Here is a 14489-nt window from a genome sequence, read left to right as displayed (position 1 = left end):
AATCGTGGATGCGGACGTGTACACGAAATAAACACATAATAACAGGTATACGGTAAAGTGCGTGTGTACGTAGGTTAGGCACGAAAGTACGAAAGTAGGTACACCGTGGACGATATCAAACGGCGCTATCGGGGGATCGAGGCGTTCGGGCGATCTCGGCTTCTGCCGATGTCTCACGAAGTGGGCCGAAAGCAAAGCGCGCGGCAGACGGTCTTCGCGCGCCGAGCTATCTGGTTGGCACTCACGTCGAGTCGGGCACTTACATTCGAATTGACGTCGCACGTCTCTCGTTCTTGCCTCGTTTTATCCTCGTGATTCACACTGACCGCGCTCTCGCCAGTTTCGTCGCCGAGTTTTGTGCACCGTCCGGTTGGAACGCGCCGTTTAAATCACCGACAGTTCGTTTTCTCAAAGGAAGTTAGTGCTTTTTTTTGTGATGTGCATGGAATTGACGAGCCACTTCAAGATGACGATCGTCTGGGTCTGCCTCATCGGCCTGTTGTGTTCTACGGCTGTTAAAGGTGCGACAATATTTGTACTTTCTTTCTGTATCTCATCGGTTTTGCGTAATTTCGTGAGATTGTAATTGCACGTCGCGACTATCGGAACAATATCATAGTGACGTATGTGTAACGGTTTTTCTGCGACGACAGCGCACGATTCTCGCCGCCATTCCTTTCAATCGATCTATCGAACGGTTTGAAATCTCGTGTTAAAATGGCGTGCAAAAGGCGGGGATAATTCTTGTAGAAAGTATCGTGTTCACGTGGAGCGTACTACAAAATGTACGAAATCGTACGATCAAACGTAGTAATTTTACGTCGTTATTACGGTAAGAAGTAAACAAAATCGATCGCGTTTCAAACTACTTCACAGAAAGGTCGTATAGCCAACGACGAAATATTATGATGGATCAATGGGTGAATGTTGTGTAACGTTAACGATACCTCTATTGATCACGAGCAAAACCGTTTCTTGTTGAAATCATGGTCGGATTAGTCACCAAGACAGACTGGTGCCGCACTGACATTAGGTTTCATCGCATCGCCGTACTGATGTGATTAAACGAATTATAACTGGTCTGTAATGGTGAATTATTGCTGAGAAAGTTGCAAAAGCAACTAAACGTTCGTTGGCTCCTTTGCTCGGCCTAGTTGACCGGCACGATAATTTGTACGATCATTGTTAAGGTCAACCGATGGTCACCGAGATCACGGCCGTATCAATAGTAAAATAAGCGTGAATGAAGTCGGTATCGGGTTATTGAAATACGTAGCTTAGAAAGTCGAAAGTTATCGGGGTTCTCCATCAAACGTTCTCCTTGAAAGGCTGGAAAACTGGCAACATAGTCATCTTTCTTGTAACTTCGACACATTCATAGCTGATAACTTATCTCGGGATTATTTTCTAAAATAGATACGGAACGATTGTATTCTTCGGAAATAGAGGGAAGAGATTGGGAAATTGGAGATTCGAAGAAATTATTGAGCACTTATCTGAACGGGGAGAATGTTCCGTATGAATTATTCTAGCGCGATAATGGAAGATTTATCATTGACGATACGCCACTTTACACATCCGTAATCTTTTTATGATAATAATATCTATTTTGTTATTTTACCTGTTCGAATGTTTTTATTATTACTTATAGAATTGATGTTTTCGTATCCGTATAATCAGGAATTATGGTACGGTGTTGTAACTAGTGGTCTGTAGCGTAGATATTTTCTGTATTTTCTAGAATTACTATTATGTATCTGCTGTGGTTTACGAAGCGCTTCGACGTTCCTTTTCAGTTTTCGTAACCTTGACGTTCGTTGCTATTTACTTTTCCATCCGTTCGTGCTCATTCAACTGCGATCGATACACGATAACTACGTATAAAATATTCGCTTTGCAATCATCATGGATAAAATTTTTTATTGTCCTCATTAAATATACGTGACGTAATCGCAACGAGTTTACCATGCTCTAAATCATTATAACGTCCAATGATCTCGAAACTGTGGAAACCGGTTATGCGGTTTCGACTTTCGATACGTATCGTAGAACGGGCTAAATTCGCAGAGGGAATTTCGATGTAAACTTTTCAATGGAAACTTTTGTTACTACGAAGAAGCTTGTTATCCTGGTTAGGATGCTGCGACGTTCAGGGTTAGGACATTTTCCCTTGATGGTTTATAAATTTTGTAGTGGTCGGATGGTATCTTGTTTGAATTCGATTACCATGCAAAATAGACCACCCTCGTCCGCTTTTCCCGCGGTTATATTATTTTTCTTGATGTCAGTATAAAGTAAAACGAAACAGATACTTTCCCTGGAAGTAGGTATAAAACGCAGCGAGAGTCTGGTATTTATCGATCTAGGGTTATGAATAACGCCCGGTATCAAGCACAACACCAGCTTTTGTTGTACATGGTAACAGAACGATTCGAATAGAAGTAACTGTTTATTGCTGATTGAGTTCTTGCGATAGTTCTTGCTTATATATAGAATTCAAGGATATCGGTACGGTTATGACAACGTACTTAACGATTATGAACAATTTTTCATTAAGTAACATCTTAATTCCGGCAGTACTTTTTCTTTCTTCTCTCTTTTTCTAAAATTTCGCGCAGGTTCGCCGTTTTGAAGCTCTAGATTAAATCAGATAGTTGATAAAGTTAATAAAACGAGAGGACAGTAGAAGAGGTGGAGAAACTCGTGTACTAATTAATACACTGTTATATCATAATTACTCTCTATAAACTTTATTACCGGTAAGAGCAGAAAACACGAGACGAAAGTTTCGTGTGATGAAGACGAAGTATTTGTTTAATACATCCGGTCACTACGACAACGATAGAGACGTGCTTCCCTGACAAAGAGTTTCCTCGCGACAGCCCTCGTAGAACAAAAACCGATCGAAAATTAACTACCTGACGCGTGGAAAGTCAAGGTGAAAATTATCGTCGGAGAATTACAATCTTGGCCACGTGCATGGCATCGTGGAACGCGTCGAGGGATACGCCTCGTATACACGGAAAGTTTAAGGTTACATTTACACGAAATGCCTTTCCCTCTATGCGACGCGAACTTAACTCGTGCTTACCTTGAGCTGTAAAGAAAGGTCGATGCAAATGATGTAATTGAAAATGCTAAAGATAGTTTCCCGCTCCTACAACGCTGCTCGCACGAGATTCATATCTCGTAGAATCTCGGCTCATATATACAATCGATCTTGTTTCCTTTATTTTCCGATATCAGCTTTTCATATTCGAGTTAGACATTTTTTGCATAAAACGCCGATCTTCGAGAAATCTCGCATCGTAGCTAAATATCTGGTAATCTGAAATTCTGGAAGTCGCAAATACCAGGATGCAAAATATTCCTTCTACGTTTTTTTTATCGCGATTCATCTGCAACACGACCACATCCTCTCGCCAGAAGAATGCATCTCGATTCTAAAGATTCGGTGAGTCAACGTTGATCGATGAGTACGAGTCATCGGTCCAAGGATAAAGTCCGGAGCATTTGTCTTTTACGCCGAACACGATACTGCCACACGTTCGCTGCGAATACACAGACTATACATATATATATACAGGTCGTTTCAGGTTCTAGATAATCCAGTTTCGTAGCCCACGCATACCAATAGTAGACATAGTTAATGTACGACCTACAGTCGGTCAGAGACCCCATCAATCCTCTGGATAATTTCGACGAAAATTACCGAGTCAAAGAAGATTTTATCTATGCAATCAGTCTATAAATTGAACAAGAGATAGAAACGTTACGATGCGTTATTAAACATACAGCAAGTAGTAAATAAATATAGAGTTTGTTAAAAATTCGTGTTCGAGTAAAATTGGTATCTATATATTTTTAGTGGAAGTTGCAGTAGTTCAAAAGTAAGGTCATGAATGTATTATCGTACTAATAAATTCAAAAACAACCTTATCTAACATTTTAAAAGTATGATTATTATTGATAAGCTGATAACTTTTCCGGGGCAGCTGAAAAAATGTTTCACTAGTGTAACGTATAGTCTGCTTCCTGATAACAAAGAATTTATCAGTTTAATTGATACTGTACATATAACTATCCCATTATATAGCGAAATTTATTTCAGAAGAACGTAGGGTGTCGTTCAGTGTAGAACAAATTGACGACCTAATTGTGCTACGCTCCTGATGAAACTAGAGAGACTCTACGTACCACACATTCTTTTATGCTTATGACATATACAGTTTCTTTCACATAGACGTTCAATGTTATTTGATTTTTTAGTTTCTACAGATATTTCACTCGTTTACGTTCTGTTTCATTTACAAATGGAATATAAAACGATAAAAAAAATTTATCAATGATAATACGTTTATTTCTTAATCTTTATGGCAGGTTTCTGCGAAACAAACACTTTTACTTATGAAAGCGTCATTTTTTATCATTAATCCACGAGTAATTAAGCGAATGACAAAATTTAAATAAATCAATAAGTAAAATAATAGACAAACGCTTCGCCGTAGAATTTCGTAATTAGTGTCAATATGAATAGTAAATAGCAAAGGAAGTACGTAGCGAGCTTACCGATGATTCGCCTGCTTCGTGGAAAAATGATTCATCTTATAGACACGTTTGCGGAATCCTGACTTACGTATTACATTCGTAACACGGTAAGTCATTAAATACTTAGCCCATTTAACGACCCTACTTATCATAATCTCGATCATTGATATCCCCGAAACTTAATCGAAAAGCCTCGTTTCTTAACAACTAATTATCGTTACTTACGAACATTTACATATCTTCCGACTGAAATTAAACAACTCGTTTCATCGATTTTATATCCATAATAATACCTATAGATTCTTCCATTATTACGGTGTATTTATTTGCATAACCAACAAGCGATGGAACGGTACGTGGATTAACTATGGCTTGCGTAAAGGCACGTAACGTTTCGTCACAAGTACGACCTACTCTAACGGTCGTTGACACGGTTCTCTCCTTCGTCGAATCGTTCTCCCTCGGCCAAATTAAACAAAGGACTCACGGGCCAAAGGGACTGCTATGTTGCAGACGACCTACGTCGAAGGGTCAAAGCAGCCATAAAGATCCAACGGTCAAAGTCATACGGACCGAAAGTCATTTAGATGCGGCGGAAAGAAGGTGAAACGCCCCGTGAAGAAAAGTTACGTGGCAGGTGCGTTCCTCGTTTCTGTGTACGGACGTGCGTGATGTCCAACACACGTTCGCTCGACGTAGGTGCGAGTAGAGAACTATATATATAGGCCTATGACGACCAACAGGTTCTCCTTGAAACAGGTTTCGGTACCTATTTTCGGCCCTCCTTCGCTGTCTAAAATCCTCAAATTACGCTCAGCCAAGCTACGATCGCTCTTTCTTTCTTGTAACCTTCGGTAGGGCGCGCAGGTCCCGTGCGTAATTAAAACGCGTGGATTATGGCATTTTTTTCTTATGTATTCTAACGCCGTTCGTAAGTACGTGCAGTCGGGCGCGGTTGGAAGTTGTTAGCTTCTGGATGATTTAGAGGACATAGAGAATATAGCTTTCGGAGTATCTTTGTCAAAACGGAGTTAGTTATTAAAGTATTTAGTTAGCTAATCGCGAGTGAGAGTACAAAACAGCTAATCGGTTGAAATTGTTCGATCTGTTGGCAGATTCAGTCGGATTAATTAAGTTTTCGCGATATTTTGACGCAATAAACTTGTCTTCAATTGAAGGATGTTGACAGGGTTGCGCACGATTGCACACGCGTGTCTAAATACACGTCGTATTAAAATACATTATTCGAACGATGGTTGTGTACGGTAGCGTCATAATAAAGGCATTTATATAGTTTGTATGAGTGCGCTGTTCAAGTGATGCATACAAGCGACCTATATGAGCACGTACACGAGTTTCCACGCACCTATGCACGCATATGCATAGCGAGGTGATCGTGTGCGGGCCTGTGCAGCGTATTTCATACAGTGTGATACGTGGTTGAGCGTTTTCTAAAGCGGTCAGGCCGTTAAGCTGCCACGAAAATACGTAGTGCCGTGTCGGACTGTGTACAGCTACGCATAATTAATGAAAATCGAGATTCAGGGTGATACGCATTAGTTCTGTACACGGTGGCGCTATTACCGTTGCTGGGTTAACGTTTATGGTTGACGATTTCAACGTAGATATCGTTTGATTGGAACGAACGAAGACCGTCACTCGGTGGAACGATGATTCACTCGAAAAAAACTTGTTCATTGTTGCAGATTTATCGAGCGGTATATCGCATTTAGCTACGAAAACCACAATATTCTAGTATAACAAAGAATATCTTAGGTTGCAGTAAATCAAAAGTTATTTTCTCTGCTGTGAATGATATTATGTAAACCTTGGATATCACGCCTTTAAATGTACGTTACACTTATCGATACATAGTTATACCATGTACCTACTCTGTTTTAATGCAGTAAGTGCTGCACTACTGTTCCACTATTCACCTACTTTTCAACCGATCGAAGTTAAATTTCAATTCCTGTTGATACGTAGTTTCGTGTACAATACACTTAGTGGACTCTGATTCTCCGGCGATACACCGCTCGTGGGTGGCAAATGGTTAGAACTAACGGAAGCAAATTAGCTGCTTAATCGATTTAAGTTCGTAGTAGTATGGCGGTCAAAGAACACCGGGCTAATTTAACAGCGTCAAACGTTACGCGCGAGCTCTGTTAATCGACGGACATTCGCGAAGGGCTTAATTGTACGTGGCTAAATAGATGAAAGGAGGATATTGACCCGATCCTAAAGAGCACATGGTCACGGAAAGGGACCTCGTAAAGTGCACGCGAACCAAACGCTCGCAGTCTCTCGCAACTTTCCCTCCCAATAGTTACGCAATAGAAACCATTGTACGCAGCTCCGTTAGCTGTCCGTTAAGTTCCTCGTTAGACCGATGAAACCTTTCCAAGTTTTACTATTTCCAGGAATTATTTTCGGGAGATCGCTCGACGTAGGTATCGATTTATTTAGTCGTTCATTATTTACAAGACAATGCTTTAACGCGAGGCGTAACACTTTAACGCGGACGACACTAATCGTCAAAATCTTTTACCTTTCCCTGCTTTATATGAGATTAGATCAAGTATTTTATTTTCGATACGTTTTCTATGTAATTAAATAAGCTGTTTCTCTTTTTTCTAAACGATCTAATCACGTCTTAGCTGTCAAATTATAGATTCCACGAAAGAATATCAAGGCAATTATAACTGCAGTTTTCGCAATCGTGCCGAGTCGATTTTTCTTGTAGCGAATGCAGTTGTCACGGATCAAATTTTTGTTTAGCACGTGCTACGCCAGATGCTATGGCCCTTGCGAGATTCCTCATAGTCTGGGCGTTAAGGACTACCCATTGTTAGCGCTAACCCTCAACAGGCCTAAGGAGACACCGTAAACCGAATCTGTTCTGTTTCATTTCTCTTCACATAAACATTTTCGGTTTACAGATGGTCCGCATATTTGTTGCACGCTCTTAACTATTACGGAGAAAGCGGGTGTCTGGCGAGATAACAAACTTTTCTCAGGAACAAGGATGCCCATATCTAGTTTTCTTTATCATTCATTAGCCAATGGGCATCGCGGATCATTACCCTCACTTTTCTATCGAAAAGTGCGGACGACGAATCCGCGTTCTGAGTTCAAAAGGGCACACCCACACCGAGCTTTCTTCCCTGATGGTACGAGCCAGGACCAAACAGTTCTTCTTCCGATCTTTTTGTAGCAAAACCTAACTGTGAAAAATAAACTTGACTTCAGACCGAATCTTGTGTTTTTCACTTTAAAAATTACGTGACATTTTGGCGATCCTGCTAAGGATCCATTCGCTTCAGTGTAAACGAAATCACGATTTCGGCGTGCGCGCATCATTGAAGATCGAAGGATCAGCGGACCATTGTGAATCTTCACTACCACAAAGCCCTGCAGCAACTTTCAACGTTCCACTACGGTGAAACTAGACGAGAGGACTACGGTCAGCGCAGAGCAAGCCTACAAATAAGATTCAGAATCCAGAACCAGCCAGAGAGGAAACATCCCAGAGACTCCTCGACGGGCATAGCTACTACGGTAAGCTACAAAACTCAATTCATTTTCGCGTTACCGTGCGAGAAAACCAAGTTTCCCAAGCGTTTCGAATTCAAACGACGATAATTCCGATTCGATAAGCTTGATTGGAATCATGTCCATGCCACAAAAGGACAAAAAGGAAACCGTTTCTGCAACCGGAGTTATGGATAAATCGACTCGTGCCATACTCGACGCGATACAGAAACAAAATGAGGACCTCGTCAAACAAATCGAACTTCTTGCGCGACGTATGGAAGAAACGCGACAGATAACCGACAATGAAAATAAGAAGCGTACAGCAGAGATAGAGCTATTAAACAAAAACATCTCGAAATTTACGTTAGGACACAACGTTAATACGGAACGGAGCTCCATGATTACCGTGGACGAAGTTGTTACCGCGAGAGACAGAACTCCCCCACCATTCGCTCCAATTCAAACAGAAGCAGAAAACTATCCTTCCTACGAAGACCGTTTACCGCGATTCGATCCTCCGAGGTTACGAGCCATGGAGGCGATGGCATGTCTACCACAGCTAAGCCTCGAAGACGATATCGGAGTAGAAGAGTTCATACGCGAAGTGCGCGAAGTGCGAGCCTTGTGTTGTGAACAAACGGTACTGCTCAGAATGATTAAGTTCGGGAAAATTACGGGTAAAGCCGCAATGGCTATCCGCAATGTACCAATCCACGAATACGGACACTTGTACGATGCCCTACGACGAAACGTAGCCACTCAAACCTCCATTAGGGAACAACAAGACGAACTACGCGAAACAAGACAGGAACACGGCGAAAGTGTTCAGAGTTACATTATCAGATTTCGCAGAGCACTCAATAAATTACAAAACAGCATAACGAATGAGTACCATGACGAAATCACTAGGCGAACGACGAACGATAGGATCTTAAGAGACTCCATAATCGATTTCATCCAAGGGTTAAAACCCGAAATAGGAAGAATATTACTCGGCTACCCACTATACAATATCGCCGAAGCCGAAAACAGAGCCTCCTACGTCGAGCGATACCTCAGGGAAGATAGAAATCGACGATCAAGACCAACGGAACGATCACGATTCCCCGAGCAGCGACGACCGATGACCGATGATCCCAACCCAACCATTAAAAACCCAGCTCCACCACCTTATCCAACGTCAAGAAACTCCCAGCAAGCCGAACAAATGCCACCGGCCCAAAGAGGTCAATCGAAATATTCAAAGAGTAACCAAACAGGACAGGCCCCTAGTCAGAGTAGAAATTTTCAGACAATCGGCCAACCTCCGAGACCACCAGCAGTTCACAGCCTCGAAAAACGCCAGGAAGAAACAGAGGAACCAACAGACCAGACCTTCGAATTAACGCCACAACAGGAAGACTACCCACAGTGGTTCTACGGTCCGACGGACGACGACTTAGACTCCTCGTCGATAGCGGAGCAGGAATTAATATACTCAAACGACGATGTGTATTGCGACCAACAATAGTGAAAGAACAGAAATTCTCAATGGGACACTCTAGATTTAAGACTAACGAACACGCGCTGATAAAATTATTTGGTAAGGTTGTAGAATTCTTCGTGGTAGACAATGACTTTCCGATCATAGAGGACGGCATACTCGGTTTGCCAGCCCTATCTAAATTTAAATTTGAACTTTCAAACCAACAACTCAAACTAGACGATAACATTCTCTTATTGCAACAGGAAACCGACGTACCCCCAAAACAAGCATTGTCAAAAACAGTCTACCTGGAAGGAAAACCGACGAAGATATGCTTTATCAATGGTGGTAAGTGCCCAGCCAGAATAACTAACCTCATCGAAAATTCAAATACATACGGTCAAATCTCCACATTCAAAGATTTAATCAGACTCTCGCATATAGAAAAACCCCTCCGTGAACCAATTGAAAAAATATTGCTGTTTTACCTCGACGTATTCAATCTAGAAACCGAACTTTTACCGTGCACTAACCTTGCTAAACACAAAATAACGCTGAAAGAGAATAAAGTCATTAACACAAAATCTTACCGACCACCCGAATGCCACAAAGAGGAAATCAAACGACAAACGGACGAAATGCTACGAAAAAATATCATAGAACCATCTGACTCCCCTTACAATTCACCAGTCTGGGTAGTACCAAAAAAGGCAGACGCCTCAGGGAAACAGAAATGGCGAATTGTAATAGACTTTAGAAAATTAAACGAACTAACTGACCAAGACGCATACCCATTACCCGATATAGACGACATACTATCCCAACTAGGTAACGCAAAATTTTTCTCGGCCCTTGACTTATCCTCTGGATTCCACCAAATTCCAATGGACACAGACTCTAAAAAATACACGGCGTTTTCCACGCCACAAGGACACTACCATTATAATAGAATGCCATTTGGTTTAAAAAACGCACCTGCAACATTCCAACGCATGATAGACACCGCTCTTAGAGGACTCGTAAATAAACACTGTTTCGTATATTTGGACGACATAATAGTATTCGGACAATCGATTGAAGAACACAATAATAATCTCGCGATGGTATTGCAACGTTTACGCGAACTCGGACTCAAGGTACAGCCTGATAAGTGCGAATTCCTTAAACCCGAACTGGAATATCTCGGACACATAGTAACTGCCGAAGGTGTAAAACCAAATCCCAAAAAATTAGAAGCCGTCAGTAACTTCAAACAGCCACGTAACCCCACGGACATCAAACGTTTCTTAGGACTAGCAGGTTATTACCGCAAGTTCATCAAAAATTTCTCCAAAATCGCGAAACCACTGACCGAGCTTACAAAAAAGGAAACACCATTTCATTGGACAGATAAAACTCAGGAAGCATTCCAAACACTAAAAGACAAACTTTGTTCATCACCCGTATTAAAATTCCCCGACTTTACAAAACGTTTCATACTAACAACTGACGCCAGTAACGAAGGTATAGGTGCAATCTTATCACAAGACGGACACCCCTGTTGTTACATCTCGCGAACTTTGAACCTACCGGAACAAAATTATTCCACAACCGAAAAAGAACTCTTGGCAATCGTATGGGCCGTGAAACGCCTCCGACAATATCTGTTAGGCCGGAAATTCCTTATTCGAACCGATCACCAAGCGTTAAAATGGCTACAAAATTGCAAAGACCCCTCGTCACGGCTGATGAGGTGGAGACTAAAATTAGAGGAGTACGAATACGACATAGAGTATACTAAAGGAAAAGATAATACCGCAGCCGACGCACTATCTAGGATACATGTTTTAACTAGACGAAACAGAAATTTAAACGTAGAACTCGATAAAAAATATCACGATTGGAAAAAATCTACCGACGCGTTGCCCAAAATTCTCAAAATGACTCCGAACCGTAAATATTTCTATCAATTATCCAAAACAGAGCTAGGGAATTACGACGAAATCAAATGGTTGAACAAGCTAAACGAGATTATTCATACGAACGAAAAGATAGGTATAGGCGACGACAGTTTCACAGAAACGGAGAAGAACGCGATCAAACGAATTTTACTATTCCTCAACGACACCGTGAAAGAATTAAATTTTGCATGGGAACCAATTAAAACATACAGCGACAAGGAAATAGAGGAACTATTGAAGGAAAATCACGACCTAGTAGGACACCCCGGCATACAAAAGACATACGACCGCATTCGCGAACGGCACAGAGTACCAGATTTGATGAAACGCGTACAACAACACGTAGAATCATGTGACACTTGCCAAACATCTAAAACTACACGTATCAGACCGCGTGAAGAACCTTGTATCACCGACACACCCTTCGAACCGAACGATAAGATTGCTATGGATATATTAGGGCCATTGAAAAAGACAAAAAAGGGCAATCAGTACATTCTATCCATACATGACGAACTGACAAAATATTTAATACTCGTGCCACTAAAGACTCAGCAAACGGAAACAATTTGGAACGCACTCTTGAATCATTACATTTACATTTTTTCCGCCCCAAAGAAGATACTAACCGATCGCGGACAGAATTTTATATCTAGTTTAATGCAACAGTACGAAAACGCGTTTAAAATCAAACACATCAAGACAACATCCTTCCACCCACAGAGTAACGGATCTTTAGAACGGACACACGCAGTAGTAACAGACATGTTAAAATCGATACAGCGAAATTCAGATGAAGAATGGGACGACCAACTTAATTTTGTATGCCTCGCATATAATACAATGATACATGATTCCACCGGTTACACGCCATTCGAACTCACATTCGGACACCAAGCCAATCTCCCTTCCACAATATCCAAGAATCCCCAACGCACGTACGCAGACGAAGTCACGTTCCGCAAAAAGGAATGGGATTCTAGACTCCGACACGCTCGCGAAACACTAATCAAGAGCAAACAGCGATATCAGCGCGATCAAAAACGAAAAATCTTAAAGCCCCAATCAGTTTTCAAAGAAGGAGACTCCGTTTTAGTACACAACGATCATAAAAAACATAAACTTGATGTGGAATGGTTGGGACCATACACAATTGATAAAGTATGCACCCCCTATTATTTAATCCAAGATAAAAAGATACACGGCAATCGTTTAAAGCCCTACTTTCCAGGTCGACACTTCTCTTTGCCAGAATAATATCCGCACAAATAAAAACCATACTATTAGAAAAAAAAGGGGAGAGAAAAGAATATCTGTATAACAATTTATGTATTAATTTATTTTTTTCTGCCCAAATAAAATTTTAGTCAACAGCCCCACCAGCACCAAGCGCCCTGGCCGCAACACCCAACACCTATACCTCAACCAATACGTGCCACCCCGAAGGAAAATAGGAATCAGGTGTAATTTTCAAACCACATCGAGTACGATTTCGCAAAGGCCTCCTGAGGAAAACTTGAGGGACCAAGTTAAATCTAAGAAGGGGGGAATGTCACGGATCAAATTTTTGTTTAGCACGTGCTACGCCAGATGCTATGGCCCTTGCGAGATTCCTCATAGTCTGGGCGTTAAGGACTACCCATTGTTAGCGCTAACCCTCAACAGGCCTAAGGAGACACCGTAAACCGAATCTGTTCTGTTTCATTTCTCTTCACATAAACATTTTCGGTTTACAGATGGTCCGCATATTTGTTGCACGCTCTTAACTATTACGGAGAAAGCGGGTGTCTGGCGAGATAACAAACTTTTCTCAGGAACAAGGATGCCCATATCTAGTTTTCTTTATCATTCATTAGCCAATGGGCATCGCGGATCATTACCCTCACTTTTCTATCGAAAAGTGCGGACGACGAATCCGCGTTCTGAGTTCAAAAGGGCACACCCACACCGAGCTTTCTTCCCTGATGGTACGAGCCAGGACCAAACAGTTCTTCTTCCGATCTTTTTGTAGCAAAACCTAACTGTGAAAAATAAACTTGACTTCAGACCGAATCTTGTGTTTTTCACTTTAAAAATTACGTGACACAGTTGTGGACGCGAACCACGACACGACATAGGCAAGTTGCCAAGTTTTCCTTTGATCAGAGATTCGCGGGATTTTTTTTATCGTCTTGATTTTATGAAAGCCCAGCAAATCTTCTCAGTCAACGCTGAGTCAGTCGCAATACCCATGCGAATACGCGTGATCATTATCTATATCCGATAATCTCATTAGTGAATTTTGTTCATGCGTACACGTCATTGATTTTTAATCGAATTTCCATCCGATTTCGCGCTTCTTACGCGATCCAAACGATTATGCTACGCGTATGTACATAAAACGTTGTACAATTGTTAAAAAAGTAGAGAAAAGGCAAGAGATATATAGTTAGCGGTGTATTGAAGACGATAGCCGATGTTGGTTTGTATTTAATGGTATTTGTTGTAGGTAGTCCGTGTCGAAAATATATATCGGACGAGATAAATATCGGCCGTGCTATCTGAATTGCAAATGCAATTCGAAATCGACGCTTTCTTTTTACAGCGTGTATGTACCTCGTTTTTCCCATTGATCGCGAGTTCGTTCGTAACGAGTCTTGTTCTGACTTCACATTTTCCGCGATAGCATCGCTTGTTTGAAATGCAATTAAATCAACGTAATCCGCGTGTCGTGTGCATCTACTACCGTTTTGAAAAATGCCGTAATTTGCGAGCAAAGAAGGAAGTGGCTTACACATGCAGATATGAAAAACATGCGTCGTGTTCCGAAAAAAAATCAACGTCGAACCGCGGGTATGTATCGTTATCTGAACATTGTACGCACGACTTGACAGGGTCTTTTATGCACGTCACTTCTCGAAAATGTGTATAACGGAGGTATTTACCCAAGTAGACGTGCGTGCGTAGTATCATGTACATGTGTTGCGTGTTAGTATAAACCATGTAACTGTAGCGGCTAGCGA

General features: G+C 41.4%; 1 protein-coding gene across 3 annotated transcripts in view; it reads left to right on the top strand.

The window, feature by feature from the left end:
* The first annotated feature begins 215 nt into the window (after positions 1 to 215).
* Fas3 (fasciclin 3) overlaps positions 216 to 14489 on the top strand; it is a 365977-nt gene continuing 351703 nt past the window's right edge. Inside the window, exon 1 of one of the 3 annotated variants that reach the window (XM_072019243.1) lies at positions 216 to 521. In XM_072019243.1, the coding sequence (XP_071875344.1) occupies positions 437 to 521 (85 nt within the window). In that variant the 5' untranslated portion in view covers positions 216 to 436. The remainder of the gene's footprint in view (positions 522 to 14489) is intronic. The other 2 variants (XM_072019246.1, XM_072019244.1) reach the window with 2 other exon arrangements.

This window comes from Bombus fervidus, chromosome 16 (assembly GCF_041682495.2).
Source record: "Bombus fervidus isolate BK054 chromosome 16, iyBomFerv1, whole genome shotgun sequence".
In the NCBI taxonomy this organism is placed as follows: domain Eukaryota; kingdom Metazoa; phylum Arthropoda; class Insecta; order Hymenoptera; family Apidae; genus Bombus; species Bombus fervidus.
This window is presented reverse-complemented; position numbering and strand designations above follow the sequence as displayed.